Raw genomic sequence first — 20,863 nt, 5'->3', positions numbered from 1 at the left:
ACCCAGGGCTCTCATCTGGTCTCACACTGAGTAATGCTCAGACAAAGGATATTCATATGCTTTGAAATGTACTTTTACCTCCCTTCAGGCACGTGCCTGCTGTCTGTTGGGTTTTTCAGCAGCTGCCTTGCTGTTAAAATCTACAGATTTGACAATTAACAATGAGGAGCTCGTCCGCAAAGGCATGACGGGAGGAAAAGTGTTCGTTTTGTTTGGACAGGCTGAAATGGAAATGGTTCTGAGTAGGAGGAAGAAACCACAAACATTGTGGGGATGTACAAAGCAGTAGTTATTAGTAGTATATTATAGAAGGCTTCAATGTCGAGAGGTTTTTAATTATAAATTCCATCACAGGTATGGATCTCACTGGATCGGTTCGCAGCCGAGTGTGCAGCGGTTGGGATGAGGATCAGCACCTCCAAATCTGAGGCCATGGCTCTCAGCAGGAAACCGGTGGATTGCCTACTCCGGGTAGGGAATGAGCCATTACCCCAAGTGAAGGAGTTCAAGTACCTCGGGGTCTTGTTCGCGAGTGAGGGGACAATGGAGCGAGAGATTGGCCGGAGAATCGGCGCAGCGGGGGCGGTATTACAGTCACTTTACCGCACCGTTGTGACGAAAAGAGAGCTGAGCCAGAAGGCAAAGCTCTCAATATACCGGTCGATCTTCGTTCCTACCCTCACCTATGGTCATGAAGGCTGGGTCATGACCGAAAGAACGAGATCACGGGTACAAGCGGCCGAAATGGGTTTTCTCAGACGGGTGGCTGGCGTCTCCCTTAGAGATAGGGTGAGAAGCTCAGCCATCCGTGAGAGACTCGGAGTAGAGCCGCTGCTCCTTTACGTTGAAAGGAGCCAGTTGAGGTGGTTCGGGCATCTAGTAAGGATGCCACCTGGGCGCCTCCCTAGGGAGGTGTTCCAGGCACGTCCAGCTGGGAGGAGACCTCGGGGAAGACCCAGGACTCGGTGGAGAGATTATATCTCCTCACTGGCCTGGGAACGCCTCAGGATCCCCCAGTCGGAGCTGGAGGATGTGGCCCGGAGAAGGGAAGATTGGGGTTCCTTACTGGAGCTGCTGCCCCCGCGACCCGATCCCGGATAAGCGGTAGACGATGGATGGATGGATGGATCACAGGTATGGAGTTTGTAATTTGAGTGGTGGGAGAACTATCATTTGTTGAATTGCTAAGAGCATAATCATGTGTGTGTGATTATAGAAATTATTTCCTTAAGTGGGGACTATTTAGGGTTGAAAATGCATTGAAGAATACAAACAATATTAGGCTATTAGTTGTGTTGGAGATACTTACATTGTAGGATATTACTTTTCAGTATAGTTTTGTATTTTTACGACATTGTTAGATGGTTGTTCCTTTTTTTTCTCCCTATTTTTCAGGTCTCACATAAATGATACATGAACAAAGAATACCTTCACCCATCTCTTCTCTTACACATGGGTTGCCAATATGAGAAAACACATATTGACAGTAGAAGGAAATCATATTCCTCATGATTAAACATTAGCATTAATTCATGCATATTAAAATATAACTTGACTAAACAGTTGACCTGATTTTAGATGCGCACGGAACCGTTCTTTAGCAGAGAGGGGTTGACAACGTGTTTAACACACGCATTTGGACTATTACTCTTATGAGGACTCTCACTGACACTAGGAATTCCCAACTTCCTAACTATCGGTAGTACCATCGGTACTATGGACCACAAAGCATATATTGGTATTTTCATGCTTGATGGCGATGCATGTTATATATTTCGGTATTTTCTACGAAGTAGGTTAAATGTTCAGTTGCAAATCTAAACCACTTTTGAGATGTCCTAAGCGCTTTTATTAAAAACACATATCACATCATATGACAAGGTTAAGCTACGTTTGAGTCAAATAATTGAGGACTGCTGTAATTAAACAAAGTATACAATATAATCATGCACACACAATGTGTTGTTCTGGATTACTATGATTATTCACCAGACCAGGATGCATCCCATAACAATTATGAACATGCCCACAGCCTCATATGTTGGTCTAAGGAGTTTCAATGTTTATTCATACAAACTGAAACCTACACTGTATGTAATGTATGTGTGTACGGCCACCTGACAACTTTACTGCTAATACAGTTAGCAACACCTGCTGTCTGCTCTGAGTGCAACTGCCTCACAGCGACGCGCACACCCAGCTCTTACAACATTATGCAACCAAGTGTGTCCACCCCTTATAGCCACAAGATTTGACCACGTTTGAAACACATACAGGAAAATATAAATATTTATAGGCCTACAGAAACAACAAACCGTGGGCGTGAGGAAAGTCGATCAGATCGCGGAGGTGACTTTACCACTCGAAACAACGCTGCGCCGATTCATTTTGAAAGAGCACCAGCTGATGGTTTAATGTTATCACAGCAGCGACATAAGTCTGTCACTCAGTCACAGAACGACTGACTGACAGACTTATGCATTTATAGAGCTGGCGTCCGCTTAGCTACGGTCTAGTCAATAAGAGCGAGACGGGCGGAGAGTGTGAGAGAGGCACGAAGAAAGAAACGGATCGTGTAATGCAACATACAAACTATATTGATATAAACGGTATTGTCTCATCATATATCTTGTTTGAAATGATATCGATATACCCTAAAAATTCAAAATACAGCCACACACACACACACACACACACACACACCCCAAATGTTGTGATTTCTTTGGAAAATGCATAAGAAGTTACTGTTTGACTTTGGACAAGGTTTATAAAATGACAGCAAGTGAATGACATGAATACAAAAACAGAAATGCATCACATTACTGGCAGAATGTGCAACTCTGTATACTTAAGTTCTGGAGAGACATATTGCTTTTCCACTGAGGAAAAAGAGACAGGTATAATTAAAGATAAACAGACCGAGGTAGACTATGGTAATGACGGAAAATTGCATGAATTGACGATGCAAATTCAGAAATGTGCACATAAGTCACTTTATAGTCACATTTTCAAGTACTCAGAAAGCTGGCTACTTAGAAAGGCTCCAGGACAGAAGTATTTCATGTACAGAAAATCACTTGTTATTAGGAATGCACTGATTCATTCGCCTTGTCGACCTCCTTCGGCCTATCGGCAAATAAGATGACATTTGCTTATGGCAGTGACCGATGTTTATCTGTTCTGTCGCAATGATTTTGTGACGGCTAAATGTTGTGTTGGTTATTTGCGGTCGGACAACTGTTGGGGGCATATGCTACTACTGTGGTTGCTGAATTCAGAAAAGAAGCAACTCTTAGTTTGAGATTTGATAGGGGGAGAGAGAAGATCTTGGAACTTTTTGGAGAAAATCTAAGTTATTTAAGTGTGAAATGTTACTATGAAAATAAAATCGAATTTCAATTTTCCATTGAAGAAAAGTTACAAAAACGTTAGTGTATGCTGTTAATTCTAGTTCTTAGAAATAAAGAAAATCCGAATCAGCAAAAATCTGAATCGGCAGGTGAGACAGTTGCAATCGTTGCATCAGGTCTACTTGTCATTTCTGTTTGCTGACCTGCTGTTGTAAACTGTAAACTCAAAGAAAATCATCTGGCATATATAATATGCAGAGCACATTATTCTGCCTCACTAAACCACAGCATTGGGGGTGGCACACAACACTGCTCATGCCAAAACAGAGAGCAAACATACACTGTCCCACATAATCTGCATTATTCACAAGCTACCGCTGTGCGACTATGCTTTAGCTCAGTACAGCCACGTTTGTTTTGAGCCATAAAATGACCAAACAAAAACGAACAATTGACCTTTTTGAAAATTAATTTCATGTTTGTTTGTTTTTAGCTATTACATTTTCTTCCAGGCAGCAATGACTTGTGGCGGTGGAACAATGAATTGGTGGCAACCTACTGTAATTTCCGGACTATAAGCCGTGACTTTTTCCCCATTTTTCGACCCTGCGGTTTATATAACGGTGCGGCTTATCTATGGATTTTTACAGCTAACTACCACTAGGGGAATTCCTAAATCTATGGATTTTACAGGTTACAGTCCACCGGATGCCGGGAAAGAGCGCGCAAAAGTAGCGAGTGGTACGAGAGACAGACGGACATTACGAGAGCGAGACAGTTTGTGAGACACCCTCATTGTGGAAAAAAAAACGTAGAAATGCATATATATTTATTTCGAGGAGTCTTATTTTGTTAAATATGCTTTTATGTTGATACTCCTGAAACCGGCACTTTCTGGGGGACGGTTAGAAAGGAAACGCAGAAGAGAGGGGTGCATGTCCAAAAACCCCGACTGTGGAGTTACCGTATGATGATGACTTCCATGTGTTTCTTCTGTTTCAACGGTAATTTATGGACAAATTAAGGAAAACACCAACGGTCAGAGACAATAAATGCTGATTGAACAGGCAGAAGTTCTCCATCGTTATTTCCTGGTTCTACGCAACACAACGCATCGTGGTGTCCGCTACAGACCGGCTACATACACATCAGTCAATTTAGCGTCTGCGGTTTATAGTCAGGTGCGGCTTATAGTCCGAAAATTACGGTAGTTGTAAATGCATAGCTACTGCTTAACATCAATTAGGGTATGTATGCTAGCTTGAGCATACCATTGCACAATCTTAATGGATCTACCAAAATGACATTTTCCATGTGACTACTAAGAAGCACTCAAAGAGTGCATACCTTTGCCAAAGCTGAATGCAAAGTACACTAAAGTTATTATTTTAATAATATTAACTGTAAAGAAATGATTGTGTATACACAATAAACAAGGATTGACAGCAATGGGATACATAGAGATTATTTTCTTAAAAATATATATATATATTTCGTAGTTCAGCAGTTGTTAAAATAGCAACAATCCTCAAGTACCAGACATTTACCACTGTTAATAGTTCTGTGATTTCCTGCTAACTAACAACCAGATAGACACTCAGTGTGTTTATTGCTTTTATGAAAAATAACATATTGAATAGAATAAGAAAGAATGCAAAATATTGCAGAATTTTCCTCAGAATGCAAAGAAAAAGGAAGTAGGTCAGCAGAGGAGGTTAAATGAAGTCCAGTGATTGTATATGAGAACTCATAAATACATCCTGCAAGGATTCCTCCAAGCAACAGATGCACTACCATTCCCATCACCTCCATTAGGTACTGAACTGACCAAGCATCCACAGCACAGTCATCAGTCTGGCCTAAATGATAATCCCATTGGAGCATTGAAAAAGTGTCTGTTGTGAAGCCCTTAGGGAAACGTTGGAAAATGAAAAAAACTACATTTGGAATCAAACGGGGAAGAGGATTCACTCATATGTTAGATGGTAGAAAACTCCAGGCTCTACGATGTGATAGAAAACCACAGCATTCAGCCACTGGCTCCCAGAGCACGTGTTGTTTCAGCAAGGATTTCTTCGTAGACAGAGGAGTAATAAAAAAAACACTGGACATGTGTACACCAGGCTCCCACGGGAGGCTATACAGAGCAGAATGAAAGAAGTACAGGTTGATTATCCAGTCATTAATGTTGTATTCTGCTCAGGCATCACTCCAGTGTTTTCTCTTTCTCCAGGCACCAGATGCTGTAACAAGAAAGAAACGAGGACTCCCACAGAACACAATTCATACCGGGGCATAGCTGCGCAGACCTCCCACAGCTTTTCAAAAGAATCATTACAAATGCCTGTTTCTGAGTCTGACCAACAGTAACAGTATTCGACGGTTACCGCCATTATGGCTAGTTCCATATGGATTTACATCCCTACATCTGTGTCACTGCGGGAAGAAAACAACGTGAGAACCTTTAATATAAATCAAATGCTACAACCATGGCTCTTGGCGTGCATTGCTATCCGTTCCCCTTCAGAAGAGATTTGATCTCGTGTGGTACACACATCTGTTTACCTGGCTCTCTCTTCTTAGTAGAGCATGACCAATCACAGCCACAGGGTTTTGGAGATTTCTTATCTCGTAGAAGTTAAATCTTGGGGATTTGAACAACTTGCAGTGCAGCAATACACAAGTACAGAGTCGTGCGCTTATCACAAAGATAAATCTGTTCCTTACTTTCAAGTCCAAACTCAGTTTTTTCCACTTTTTTAAAGTATGGCAGTGGATGGGGTTTGTGTGGTAGGATACAAATCTTATAGATTATAGATTAATAGATTAGTTTCTGTGCTAGAACTTCAGTGGATGAGCCTACAGTATGTCTAATTGTTCTGCCAGGAATCCAACTATAAAACTTAACCAAGAAAGGTTTGCTGCCATCGTCTAAAAACTGTATTTTGGTGACCTGATTTCTATTTAATCTGAAATTAAAACGGCAATGTCAAAACCTAGATTAAATCCTACTGAGTACTGCTCACATTTAGTGATGCACTCCTATAAAAGCATTGTCGGACTCATGACAACGTCTCAGAGAGATATCTTCTGTTTTTTATTCCATGCATTTTTCTCTGCCGCCTACATTACCCACATTGCAAACGTAAACCTTTCATTTTAAAATGATTTAAGTTATAATCTTCTTGAAAAAACCAAGTGTATTGCACTTGAGCCAGTGTGTTCGTGGTCAAAGACAAGATGGCTAGTAAAGCTTCAAAGCAATCTGGAGTAAATTGCTTTTATGTTATTGCGACAACTGGGTGCAGTTTGCTGAAGTTAGACTGAAATGTTCACTGTAAAGTCAACTAAAAGGTGCTTGGAAATGCACAAAACACCAAATCAAACGGTAAATCATTACATAATTTCATAAAATACATCCTATCCCCAATTACTTCACCTATACAATCAATGTGTCGTCGTTGCCCCCCCCCCCCCCTCCCCCCCCTGGGGACAGAGTGGATTTGGCAGGCCCAACTGAGTCAGCTATCGTATATCTTGGCTGTGCGACAAGTTGATATTTCATTTGAATGCACAGAGCACTGATGCAAAGGCTATTATCCAGAGTGCCCAAGTGGGTTGGCCAGCAAGGCTAAGGCCGTACGCTAGGGCACTTCAAAGAAATGAAAAGTGCGCAAGAAAACTAAATATTTCTTATTAAATGGTGTACTTTATACACATTAAAACGTAAGGGTTTCTGTGGCAGTTTTACAAGGTTATATAAACTGGTAGAAATGTATCTTCAACATTCTCAACAGTCCATTCTTTTCTTGCTCCTTAAAAGATTGAAATGGATTGCCTTCTTAGGGAAAGACTGACTACAACAGATATTTGAGGCTGTAGCTTATTATATATATAAAATTTATTTTTACAGAATTTAAAGTTTCAGATATGGATTTTTTTTATTCATCCGACCCCGCCTCCATCCTTCCCTTCCCTCCCCAACTGTCTTCTTCTCTGACACGGGAGCCAAAGGTTTTAAAGTGTGTGAAGTGTGGTCGAGCTTAGGCAAGCACAATTCTAATGCACTACAGCATGTGTGATGTATTACATTATTGAGTGACATACAATTAAAAATACTTTCAGGGCACCAAATATGTGACATATTACCAGCCGCAGAGCCCATCATGCAACTCTGATTAATTGAGACACACTGGCATTTTAATATTTGAAATGAAGTACCTTTTACACTCTTAAAACCCATTATTTTATGCCCATTAATTTGAATATCGGAGTCAGCCATAATTTCAACTCGCAGCAAAAGCATGAAGTAGTTAAAAAACGGCCGATTTATGATAAAAGCTTATTTTACTACTACTGGAGCTGCACAAACATGCAGAAATCGAAGGGTCCGAAACACATTCTATACTTTACAACGGGAACTAGATGTATGGGTAAATACAGCTTAAATGGGGCATAACCATTAAAAATTTAAATTAAATGAACAGTCAATTTCCTTAACTCAATTATTCCGTCTGGATTTGTGAGCGATGTAGTAACGGAGGTCCAGTGGGTCCATGACTTACTCAAGTATAACAATGAAAGAGGGGAATGAAGACAGACTCATCGCTCTAGCTTTGCCCGCTGGCCCCTTTTTATAGGGAAAAGAGAAAAGCCTAAATTATTACCACTTAAAGACCTAATGCCATGGCAAGGTGTATTGATTTGCTAAGTCTAAGCATTAACATTCAGGATCAATAGGATTAGAAACATATGGTATGTAGCAAACTGCCTGTAACGTACATTAACTTCTCACTGTAGTGCATGTCTATTGATTAACGCATCGATCATTCTCATTTATACCATACGGCTTTGGGCAGCGCTATTGTATGTATTGTATGTATTGTATGTATTGTATGTATTGTATGTATTGTATGTATTGTATGTATTGTATGTATTGTATGTTCAAGATTTTAGAGTTTAGTGAGGACATTTGTTTCTCTCATGATGTTAAAATGTGTCACATTTTTAAACCTACTTGTGAACGCAGCATTGTGGAACGTACTCCTTCCTTCCTCTGTAGTTAGAAGTTGCATTGCAAGCTGCAGTTCTGCCCTGCTGCTTGTTTGTTTACTTTTGTGGATTTTATGACTTTGCTTAGAATGCTTACTGGAGGTGAGATTCCTTCTATAAACCCCTGTTTTTATTTTAATTGTATTTTTTAATCTCACCTGCACAACTTGCTTCTTTTCTTTTGATGTTGTGTTTTTCACTGCTTTGTTTTATTGTGCAAACAAATAAAATAAAATAGAAAAACAATCTCTAAGTATTACATTAGTGAGCAACTATATTTCATTATCTTTAGAACAAGGGAGATTAAAAAGTGGTTTTGCAAGTAAATGAAAACAGGTCATTCTAATTTGAGTACAAATGGCATTTTGTTGGCAAGTGGAGAAGTGACAAGTAGTTTATGAAAGATAATACTTTCCCAGTTGTAGTTTCCATGACTGTAATGGATGACAAAGATAAATGTAATTTAGTATTTTAACTGTAAAATTAGACACATTTTCTCAGTACAGCACACTTCTGATTTCAAGTAAAGGAAAATAACTTGCTTTGTTAACTGATGACAATTCATTTTTTTAAATTAATTAATTAATGGTCCTATCATAAATGTCAGAAAATAGTTCTTTCCCAGAGATTAAAAAGACGGGTTTAAATAACTTGATTTGGCTGACTAAGAGTTCAAAGACTAAAGATATAGAATTAACACTAAAATAAGACCTCAGATCTTAGACGCCGGGACAGAACATGTAATAAACATTTAATGATGAATATGCTTCTCATTCAAAAAAATAATGATGGTGATACTAATTGATACTGAACTAATTGTTTTGAACGCTTCTCTTACTGATTGATGTCTCTCAAACTTCCATGTGAATGTACACATCTTAAACAACAAATTAAAAAAGTAAATCACAAACCTTTTTTTTCTACCGTTTGCCATTTTGTGGAAACTACTTACTTGAAGGGTGTAAAATATAATTTGCAAGCAGGGAGACCTTTAAAAAGGCTAATTGGTTATTTTGAATGTCAACATTTTTACACCAGCAGGTTTTTTGTTGCCATGAAAGCTGCTGTCTGCTGGGGAAGAAAGGCAGCCTTAATGAGAAATGTTAGATGGGAGTCCACTTTTAAAAAAATGACTTTGAAGCCTTATGAATATTCAGTAATCATACATCTGTTTAAGCCTGTATGTGAGGCCTGTTTTAATAAAAAATCCAGTTTCAGATTAGACAAACACACGGACAACATATGCACGGTTTGAAAGTTGAAGATGAAAGAAGATTGATGGTACTTGAAAGGTCGGGGCAAAAATGGTATCTGCTTTGTATTCCCATTAAAACTTTAATTATCCGCAGTGTTTTGATCTGACAGTAGGTTCTAGCCATCGAAGATAGCAGATCCATCAAAGATAGCAAAACCGCAGCAATAGATAATTCAATTTATGAAACCGTGTACAGGTTTTATTTTTGTCTTGATATCTGCTTTTATATCCAATACTGTGCTGCTTATCTTTCTGAGACAATGGCAGTAGATTAATTCCTTGGCTGCAAAGATATATAAAACTTAAAGGGAAACTTTAAAACTGCTTTGCATCATTACAATGTGGGTAGTTTAATGAACAATGATTAACTTCCCTTCATGTTGCCAGAACCCAGAGGTCTGCGCTTGTTTGCAAAGTCCAGTGTGTTGAGCTTTTTTCGGACTACAGATCGTAATTCAGCTATTTTTGTTTCCCCCGCCGATTTTAAGATAGTGTGGAATCTGACATTTGGGGCTAATTATATGAGCCGGAGGTGTGGAGGAATTACGGCGTATGAAGGAGGAAGCCGCCCCACCCAGGAGTCGAGCATTGCCAGCCAGTGAGGATAGAGGCGAAAACAAAACAAGTGCATTCTGGGTGTTGTAGGTTTTCTACAAAAAGAGGGGAATTCCACAGCACATTTTTTCAATGTTTTCTCTGGTCATGTAGAACCAATTAAAAAAAATATTTGTACCTTTCTACTGAAAAGACAGCCCAGTTTTATGATGAGAAAATCTTTCCAGAAGGGGAAATACTTCTTAGAATCATCATAGTACAATGGAAACTATATAATATGATGGCATTTAGGAAGTCTAAGTGGGAATGAGGTCTGACTTCATGTTGTCTTTTTTTATTTTGAATAATCAACTTATAAAAGCAGCAGATAGGCCTATATACATTTTCATTACAAGAATGGATTTTCTAACATCATACACTGTGCCTCGTACAGCAGCATGAGGCAGATCGCTTGATTCTCTAACACCATAAATCCACCATATTACTAAAAGTAGTCCACCTTAACACCCACTGCGCTTTAAAAAGTGACAGATGAAACACCACGCAGGCCCATAATATCACACACGTAAGGAACTTTACTGAAGCTGGCTTTCCTATGGACCTACACACACCCACTCGTTATTGGTTTAGAAATCCGTGCACAGAGGCACAGAGCTGCATTGATCAATATAAGTGCTAGTGTCAAAAGACCAGCACACACCGAGACATCTAAGCTGGCCACTGTGAGGTGAGCCTGTTGGAAAGTCTGAGGACGTATGATGAGTGTGTGTGTGGAAAGTGTGAAAAGCAATATTTAACCAGAATTCAGAACTTCATACACATTGTATGTAATCTACCTTTAGAAATCAACTTTCTGTATTTGTTATTTAGTAGTTATTTGAACTTTACGCTATAGTTTCCTTACTGTGGAGTCCCTGGAAGGGATGTGGATAAAAACATTATAGATGGAAGGAAATAATAGACGTATTTTTAAAAATGATTTAGCAAAATCTGACGTGAATCCTTCAGAATAAAAGCACCATCCGTACAAATGGTAACTGAAAGAAAATACACAAAAACTTCAGATTATATATCCAAATATTCCTCCTTATCTCAACATTATTCGCACTAAAGGTTCATACAATTTGTTTTACTTATTGGCAATTATTTTTCTCTGTTTCCCAGATGTCAAAGTCATGAAAGAACATTAGCCTGTGTGTTTACATTTTTGAGAGAGAACATAAAATGTATCTTTTTTTAAGCTTTCCCATGTATATTTGACACCATATCACTTCAGGGGCTTCATACGTTACACAAAGACGCTGTCCTCATCAGAAAAATGGAAGCAATGGTCATTAGTTTAAAGGCCCCTTTAGACCTAATTTCTAAATCAGCCTCTTACTGTGAGCTTTGGGCTGTTATACATAAACTCACAGTTAAGGTTGTTTCACATAAGACATTTTCTGTATTTGTGTTTTTGTCTCAGCTCTCTCACTGGTGGGCGGGGCTCTGCTGGGAAAAGGTGATGTCACATACTGCCATGTACAAAATAGGATTCGGCAATATTTTAGTTGAAATATAAAGACAGTTGTGGGGTTGTTTGCTTATGTTGCCAGGCCACTGTCAATCAAATCTAATCACTTCACACCCACACAGTCCTGATTAACAGGAGTCAAACTAAGGATGTTGTTTTCAAAATATTCACTTTGATTGTTGGTTATTTAGGCATTATTTATTATTGTTAAAGAGAAATACAAAAAAAGGTTTTCAGGGGTTTTCAGGCGCATGTTTTTTTCACTACTGACCTCATGTGGCCTAGCGAATAATGACTGAGTAGTAAAGGCAGAAGTAGCATCACATTGGTCAAATTTGACTTTGACACCAGTAACCACGGTTAACACATTGTTTCCAACCAAAAGTCAGGGTTGTTGTTTTTTTTTTTTTTTTTTTAAACTAACCAAGATGCTCCCCAATCCTAACGTTTTAGTTAGTCGCTCAAAACTTAACCTCAAGGTCATGTACGTCGTTTTGGAGGGCATTGACAAACAATCTTTATTTTTTTTTAGGTTGCATGAAAATAAATCCGAAATATTAAAAAGCCAACATAATCAAATGTATGGTGTCCCTGAAAGCTCAACAAAGTGTAAATAAAAACAAAAAACAAATGACATAACTTAAGCAAATGATAAACGGGAACTGTTTCCAGGGGACGCTAAAAAACAATGCACTCAGCCGGGAATGGCTAGCTGTTGCCATGGTTGCTTGCTTTTGAAATTATTGAAGTCTGATATCCATCATTGTGATCACATTATTTACGATATCACCAATAATAAGCAAGAGGCTAATGCTAGATAAAAAAGGAAGTCAGCATTCAGGGAAAGGATAAAAGTACAACAAGTTGCACGGTCGGGGCTCCTCGCGGCGGAGGAGATGCAGCGAGCTTACCTGCAGGCATCCGTGCACCAGCGTGGGAAATATGCCACAACTACGGTGCATTGCGAAATACAGATATATGGTGGTGATAAACTTAATCTGCATTGTGAAAACTTGTTTGGAAAGGACTTAAATGTAACAGATGTTAATTCATATGGAAAAGTCCCACACTCAGCTTCATAGCTTTTAAAAAAGCCAGAAGAACTTAAATTGGAAACAGTTTTGGTTGCATTGTGAGGTTTTTGCAGCTTTTCAGTTTTTTCTGTCTGTGTTGTTAAATTGAAAGTGAAAGTGGTGAAGAGGTTTCATTTGCTTGTCTATTTGGAAGCATTATTTAATTTCCAGGGTGTTGAGTTCTCAGGGCCACTGTAAAACTGTATAAAACCATGACAACCAAACGTAGGCTGTAGTGTGCTCCAGGGACATACAAATATACACAATACATTACCATGTGCTTCTTTTTTTGTGCAAGCTCAGCTCCCACACTGCTTACTGCCAGACTTTGTTCTCAGTTGAGAGTCTCTGCCCATATTTCACTGCATGCGCAGGACACACTGTTTGTCTTTCACACTTATTTCAAAATGTTAAGGAAAATACAAAATAGCGCAGAAGAGAAATTCAAACTTTGAAGAAGTGTCGCGATTCAAGATAGCACCGCACTCTGAAGGACACCCGGGACAAAAGAAGTGAAAGGAATGACCTGGAGGTACATGGAAAGAGTTGGATTTGATATGCTGTGTTATGACGGTTTGATGGCATGTGTGGGTAGTGGTGAAGTGAATATTACTAAACTACTGCAAAAAGAGCCAGATGGGGGTTTTCAGTCAGCTCAGAATGAGGAAAGAGGCCTCACACTGACCGAATAATCCTTATTGATGGCTTCAGCTATTTAAAAAAAGGAGCTACCGCAGCCATTTACACTGCTCAACATTAGTTAGTTCTTTCTTCTTTCTTCCATAAAATATGTGCTGGATTTGTCTTCATCATGCATAACATTTCTCTGGAAGAAGCACTGTGAAACCAACCAGTTTAACATGTTGCACTGCTGCTTTGATCAGTAGGATAGAGAGACCTTGTATTTCAATAAAAAGGTATTTATTTGATCTAATTAGAACTTGGCAATTTGACTATGACAATTAAATTATAGCACTGAGAAACTTGATTCACATATATTGTTTAATTCTGTATAATGGTCTTAAAACTGCAGGGGAAATGAGTGGTTCTGTGCCAATGGCAAACCTGCGGATCTTCTAATTATCTGCACTATAAGCTTGAAGAAGTGGAATGGAAAGAATGTGTGCACAGGTTTGTTGTGTTTTTTTCACAGAGATTCAGCTTAGGTTTTCAAGACATGTGCTCCACGGGCCAATTACTGTCTCTGTCGGCTCGAGGAAACTGATGGATTATCGAATAAATTGAAGGTTATTTGAGCGTAATTGCCCTGTTGCTCTTGCTTAGCAGTTCTACTACAGCAGACGAGTGAGTACAGTCCATCGGGCCACGTGTTGTTAAAAATGAGTGCAGCTGATTATATAGCCCTCTTTGCGTCGTTTGCCCAGCTTTGTTGTTTTGAACGGCAACGCTGAATATAGATTTCACAGCTTAGGCTACACTTATGTTATTAGCAAGTATCAGTGTTGAGCTCGTCGTCAGTGAAGAATGTTCCTCCTGGCTTGTTATTCATTTTGAAAATAATACTATATTGCTTGATACTGAATTAGTCTAGAGATAAAGATTAAATGATTAGTTATCAACTTTTGAATTAATCTGCAAGTATTTTGGTAATCAATTTGAGTCATTTGTTACGCAAAAAATAATAATTCTCTTATTCCAGCAACAGAATATCTTTGAGTTGTGGACAAAACAAGACATGTGAGGTGGTCATTTGGGGCTTTTGAAAACACTGTTTGACAGTTTCTGACCAAACAACTAATCGATTAATCGAGAAATTAATCAACTGAGTACTAAAAAATAACAGTAATCATTAGTTACAGCTGCAGATTAGTCCATTTAATGAATAGTAAACAAACAGAAAATGTGTTGGAAACCCTTCTGTTGATCATCAAGTCATTTATTAAGCAACAATAACAAACTCTAGTTCCTGCGTCCTGCTTTTCTGTTTCAATATCCCTGTAAATAGAATAGTCTCGTGTTGTGAGTTGTTGGATGGGCAATGATAACATTTTAAAGGAAATTGTAATGAGCATTATTCTCATTTAGTCAAAGAATAATTGATCAATATTTAAGATAACTGTTAGCTGCAACTCTAGTTGCCCAAAACTAAGTATGCCCTTCTGTGAAGATGATAACCAAATTAGGGATGAAACTAACAATTGTTTTCATAATTAAATAATCTGCCAGTTATTTTTTTCATTAATCGATCAGAAGAAATTGTCATAAAATAGTAAAAAATGTCCATCCCAGTTCTGAAAGTCCATGGTGATGTGTTTAAATGTCTTGTTTTGTCAGTCCACAACCCAAAGACATTCACATACATGTAATATGAGACAGAGAAAAACAGGAAATCTCAATATATAAGGCTGAAAACAGCAATTAAAAATATTAGCAATTATTATATGTTGATCCATTAATCGACTAATCGTTGAATCTTTAAAGCAAATTGTGTCAATGATGTCATGTTTTATTTTTGAATTCAGGGAGAAAATGTCACCCCTGAGGACCGTGTAAACTGTGCTCTCCATTTAATCTGGGAAAACAAGGCTTCGATCGGTCACAAGTGTTGACATCCAAACAATAGCAGCCACTTATTTTGGCTTAGAGTAACTGTGATGACATAATTAAAACTGTAATAGCATGTGCTCATTAGTTGCACTAAGCTGCTCATTACTTGGGTGAGTGCCACAATTCTGCACAGATGTTTGGGGCAGTGTGCATCTCTGCAGCCTGTGCCAGCTTTACGGTTCATTTAAAAAATAAAAATGAAACAAAGCAGCAGCATAAATAAAGTGAGAGACAAACAAAATTAGTCATAGTGCTGCTGCAATTTCAAAACGTCTCTCTCTCTCTCGGCACCTAACCGCCTATCAAACAATTGTGCGCGCGTGCCTACGCGTGAATAATAGTCCTTCACCGAGAAATTCCACAAAAGTTGCACTGAAAAGAAAGGGAGGTGAAGCTGCAGAGGGCTTGAATTTCAACATTGTTTCATCGCAAATTCAGTGACAATTCTGAACACCCACAGTTCTCTTTGAGCACCCCCCCAAAATATATGCAAAAGACTGGAGCTGCGGGAACGCAAACACTGGAGAGAAGTGTGGTTTTGTGAGGCTGAGCTGTGAATTCAGCTTTGGAGCACCCACAGTCAGTAAAATGGAGGAGGTGATAGGCAGTGTGGGATGAGATTGTAGGTGCCTAGAGCTGTCAGGAGAAGAGGGGAGGTAGATGGAGTCAAAACATGCCAGAGCTTTGAAGGGAAAGAAAGCTGAGGGGGAGGCCACAGAAAACACACTCCTCACGTTTCAGCCATTTAAAGTCCGATGGGGGATTTGGGGAAATAGAACTTGCTTCAATAAGGAGGATGTCATGTGACAGATAATGGGACATTATTTAGCTTCAACTCATTGTGCACCTAGACCCACATCAACTCATTGGGCAGTTTGGCATCACATCCACATCATAAAGGTGAGAGCATTATTGTCTCCTGCCTCCTCTCGAGGCACCAACACTCCCGCCTGCAGTATTTGTGTTTGGAAAATTCTCATTCTAATTCAATAGAGAAGGAAACCCTCTTAGTGGGGTTTTTGGTTTTGAATGATAAAAAATATATATTTGCAGGGGAATAAAAGTAGTGCTCTGAAACGAGATGCCAGCTTGCTGCGCAGGAATAAGCCGCGAAAATATTTGGAATTTTCTGAACATCCACACACTCACAGATGCGCCAAATCAAGCCATATTGTTATTGTAAGGACCACAAGTGCGCTCAACTAATAATAGTGATGATTGTCAGACTGCCAGGGTTCCTTAATATAGCTCTAACTTACCCATGTTTTCTCATCGGTCCGTTCCCTCAGTCCTCCGTGGCGCAATCCGCCGCACAGATCACGACTTCCTCCGTGTCGCCTTTTCCTTTCTAGTACCTGGAGAGTCCCGGAGCTCTGCGCGCCTCTCACGCGAGGGGTGACTCACCTGCTTTCATTCTAAAAGCTGTCTCTCGATTATAAAAAAAAAGCTTTTAAAGTTTCCACCCATGCTCCCTGACGCATGGCAACTTTCCAGACGTGTCACAAATATCCATCCAAGTTGGAAGTCAAACGACCGGCTCTACAGGGTTTTTTCACCCGATACGAACATAGTCTTGGAACAGGTGCCCGCCACAACATAAAACACGTCACACGTTGCACAAGTTAAGAGGTTTAAGCGAGGTGGGTTTTTCCGCGGGGATCGATGCAGTCATCACCGGATGCAGGTGTCCTCTGCTGCGCAAACAGGCAGCAGGCACGGGTACTGTCAGGGGCTCCTGTGTGCAGTGCATTGGCGAGCAGGTCTTCGTGTGCGCGCCCGGCTGCGTGGGGGACGTATGCAGGCGCGCGCATGTGGGAGAAAAGAAAAGGAGAGAGAGAGAGAGAGAGAGAGAGAGAGAGAGAGAGAGAGAGAGCATTCAATGCAGTGTTTAACAGCTGCAGGCAGATTTGGTCAAATGTGAAATTTTGCTTTGTTTTTTTGTGGATCTGCTTTTCTCCATCACCACCGACAAACAAACCGAGGCAGCCGTCTCCTGCTTTACCATGCTTCCCCTCCGTAAGTCCATTATGCAGGTGTTGTGTATGGGCTCTATGCATGTGGTCATCATTATAGCATGAGTGGGTAGCCTGCCTGATCCCACCTCTTGTTGCATAATTATTGTGGATAGGAAGGCTAAATGTAAGAGTTTTTATAGAGCAGCTATAATTTCCCACACATATTTTGACAAATGTATACTGTAGTGAAGCATTAAAAGTCTCTTTCATTAGTGAGCATGTCAATGTCCGAATCAGAGAGAAATTGTTTCTATAAGTTTCTATAGGATTAAAAAAAAGCTCAGCCTTTTATCACAAAAGTTCTACTGCAATGACATTTTTCTCTAATTTTAAATACTCCGTTGAAGTTATACCCACAGTCCATAACACCTTCAAATATTTGATTTAGTCCCCCCCCCCACCCTTCTTTAAATCACATTGTGATTTATTCTTGGGATGGTGTCTCCAAAGTGGTACTTTTATTTCATATGATTCAGACACAAGAGAAGAAAAAGAGAGAAAATCAATTATAAAACTGTTCCCATTATAAGAAATAGCTCCAGCTAGACTTGACTTCTGGGTTAGTCTTGGCACACCATTTAGTGACTTAGTGAAAGTTTTATGACAGTATGACATTGAAAGGTTGAGGTTCAAAGTGAGCAAGTACAGATGATTAACTGTCTTCAGTCAGGCTTTGGATTTTGCATTTAGAATATACTGTGCAGGCTGTTCGCAGCATATTAAAGCCCATGGTTTTAGAATGACATGTTCAACAATCACATACAGTATTGTGTCCACATACTTCTGGCTGTATAATGCATCTTTCATTATCAATAATTTCATCAGATTTACTACACATTAGAGCTTACTTAGCAGAGGGCAGAGTGAATACAATTTGAAAACATTTCTTCTCATTTATACACTTGAAATAAAACCCTCTCTGTGAGAAAGATGTAAATGCAAACTGAGCAACAGAGACACTAAACCCTACAATTTCCAACCTAGTTTTTTCCTGCTGTGGGCAAAACAGCTGCACAATCTGGCTTTGTTTGGTCAAACTGACAGTATCACAAAAATTACGTCAGTGTTCTTTTGACTGTCGGAACTGTTCAGCCAGCAACAGCACTTCTTTATTTTTAGATGGATTTCTCCAAACAAGCTCCAGACTCTTCCAGGTGTGTGCAGGATGCAGTCCTTCAGCTCTTTACATGCCATGTCGTGCTGTTATTGTAAAGCATCCAGCTCCTGCTGAGTTTTCGAGATTTGTGCCCATATTATTAAATAGAATGTGGTGATAACATTTGGTTCTTGTGATAACATTTAGTGCAGTGTAGCTCAGTCTGGAAAGACATTTGAGACAAGCAGTGACAAGAGCCGTGAAATGAATGTAACAAGCACAGGGAGATGTTGACCCCGTTGCCTGGAGCCACATGTCACAAGAAGGCAGGGCCGTAAATCAGCAGTGCTAAGGGGATTTTGGAGTCACCCCACCCCATTGGAAAGAATGCAGGATTAAGACACTTCCGCATCGGCTTCACCATTCAGACCTGGAGGTCGTTACTTGGGAGAAAGTAGTGATCCAGGCAGGTTATTGGGCCGCAAGGGTGACAGGGTTGGTAAACTTAACCATGACATGATGACTTGAATCCTTAAACTCTGACATCAGATGACATACTGCATAATTTATCATTTAGATTACACTTGAAGGAGCCCAGGTAGAAGATGTTACTTTACATTACATTACAGCTCATTTAGCAGTCGCTTGTATCCAGAACAACTTATAGTGCACTAACTACAGGGACAGTCCCCCTTTGAGCAACTCTATCTTAAGTGCTCAGGGGCACAATGGTGGCCGCCCCTGGGATTGAACTCACAACCTTCTGGTGTTCTATTTGGAAGCCTATCCAATAGACCACCACCAGCCACCAAGATGTGAATGAGAAAGAAAGAGAAATACAAGTAGATATAAAAAGACAAGATGGAGAATAGAAAGAGAAAAGAGGGAGGAACAACAATACATTTAAAAGAAAAAAAAGAAGCTATTCCAGTTTACGTGGCCAAATGTCCTAAACTCAGAAACTTGTTTATGATAAAACTATCTCCCGGCTTGAGAGTGAAGGTACAGAACAAGTGGCAGAAGTCGATGGTGACAAGTGCCAAGGTGCCATAACCCGACAGATGGTTTGTTACACAGAACCATCTGAGAAGCCGTCATTGGAAAGGGCAAAAAATACTTGGCAGGTTATTGGATGAACCATCTTTCTATCACGTATCCTTGTTGCCATGGTTACAATAATAACCATGCGGTTAAGGTTAGGGAACAGGCGCACGTTCCCGAAAGATAAGATTCAGAATTCCTACGTTTCAACATAAACACGTCGTCAGAATTTGGTGAAACGACTGATAGTGAACTGCAGGGCAGTTACAAAACATCCATCCATCCATATTACTCAATTTGACGTCTGACATAGTTTTGGTTTTATGTTTTAGAGAAAAACTGAAATAATAGTTTTTAGCCTCAAAGAAGAAAGCTTAAAAGTTAGTGCTCACATGTTGAATCCACAACAGTAAAGTTTACGAATCAAGACAGAAATCTTGGTGTAGTTATGAACCCGGACCTACATTTCAACAGCCACATCAAGACCATTACAAAATCAACATCCTACAAGTTTAGAAACATAGCAAGAAATTAAGGATTTCTGTCTAATCAAGATACAGTAACACTTGTTCATGCGTTTATCTTCAGCAGACTTGACGATTGGTGTCCTCACAGGTCTTAGTAAAAAATCAATCAGACAGCTGCAGCTCATCCAGAATGCTGCTACCAGAGTCGTAGAACTTTCCAATAAACTACATACATTTCTTCTTTTGAATCTGTGTTTGTTTACTTTTTGATTTGTTGTCTTTTAATTACAATTTCTTTCTAATTTCTAACTATTTCAGCATATTGTTGCCTTTTGTTTTTATTGTCTTTAAAATGCAATTTATTTCTAATGTGTAACCATGTATTAGTGTGTTTTTGTGCTCTTCATGTTCACAATTCCATTTCCATCCATTGTATTAGGATGGAAGCAAAATAAGATATAGGTGGAAAATATGAACAGACTATTCATGATTTAGCCCAAAGATAAGGGTTGAAAAACTGACTGTTTAGTCTGTCTGTGTAGTTTCAGATGTTGCTTTAGACATCTGCTTGTATTCATATAGCTATACTGATGTCTAATAAAGCATAATGTTTAGTGTCTGCACATGAGTAAAGACTTCCTTATACAGTATTTTTGCAAAAGAAAAAAAATGAACTGCTGCCATTACATTCACTTAATTAGACATTCCACATGTCTGTGACTTCCTCATATGTGAGTGGATATAAGACAGGATCGTAATGATGGATTTGGCTAAATGTAATAAGATTACCTTCAAAGTCGACCTCCTGCAGGTGTGTATGATGAAATGATCTTGCAAATTGTGTGAAGTTGCGGCATGTTGCTATTAATATTCTGCAT

The 20,863-nt window shown here is 39.4% G+C and overlaps 1 protein-coding gene across 3 annotated transcripts in view; it reads right to left on the bottom strand.

The window, feature by feature from the left end:
* The window catches only part of lrrtm4l1 (leucine rich repeat transmembrane neuronal 4 like 1), a 49,159-nt gene extending 32,028 nt beyond the window's left edge, over positions 1 to 17,131 (bottom strand). For all 3 annotated transcript variants that reach the window (XM_029445052.1, XM_029445053.1, XM_029445054.1), the window contains exon 1: positions 16,626 to 17,131. In XM_029445052.1, coding sequence (XP_029300912.1) covers positions 16,626 to 16,629 — 4 coding nt within the window. In that variant the 5' untranslated portion in view covers positions 16,630 to 17,131. The remainder of the gene's footprint in view (positions 1 to 16,625) is intronic.
* Positions 17,132 to 20,863: the final 3,732 nt, after the last annotated feature.

This window comes from Cottoperca gobio, chromosome 12 (genome assembly GCF_900634415.1).
Source record: "Cottoperca gobio chromosome 12, fCotGob3.1, whole genome shotgun sequence".
Lineage (NCBI taxonomy): Eukaryota > Metazoa > Chordata > Actinopteri > Perciformes > Bovichtidae > Cottoperca > Cottoperca gobio.
The sequence above is the reverse complement of the archived record's forward strand: the minus strand, read 5'-3'. Positions and strand labels throughout refer to the sequence as shown.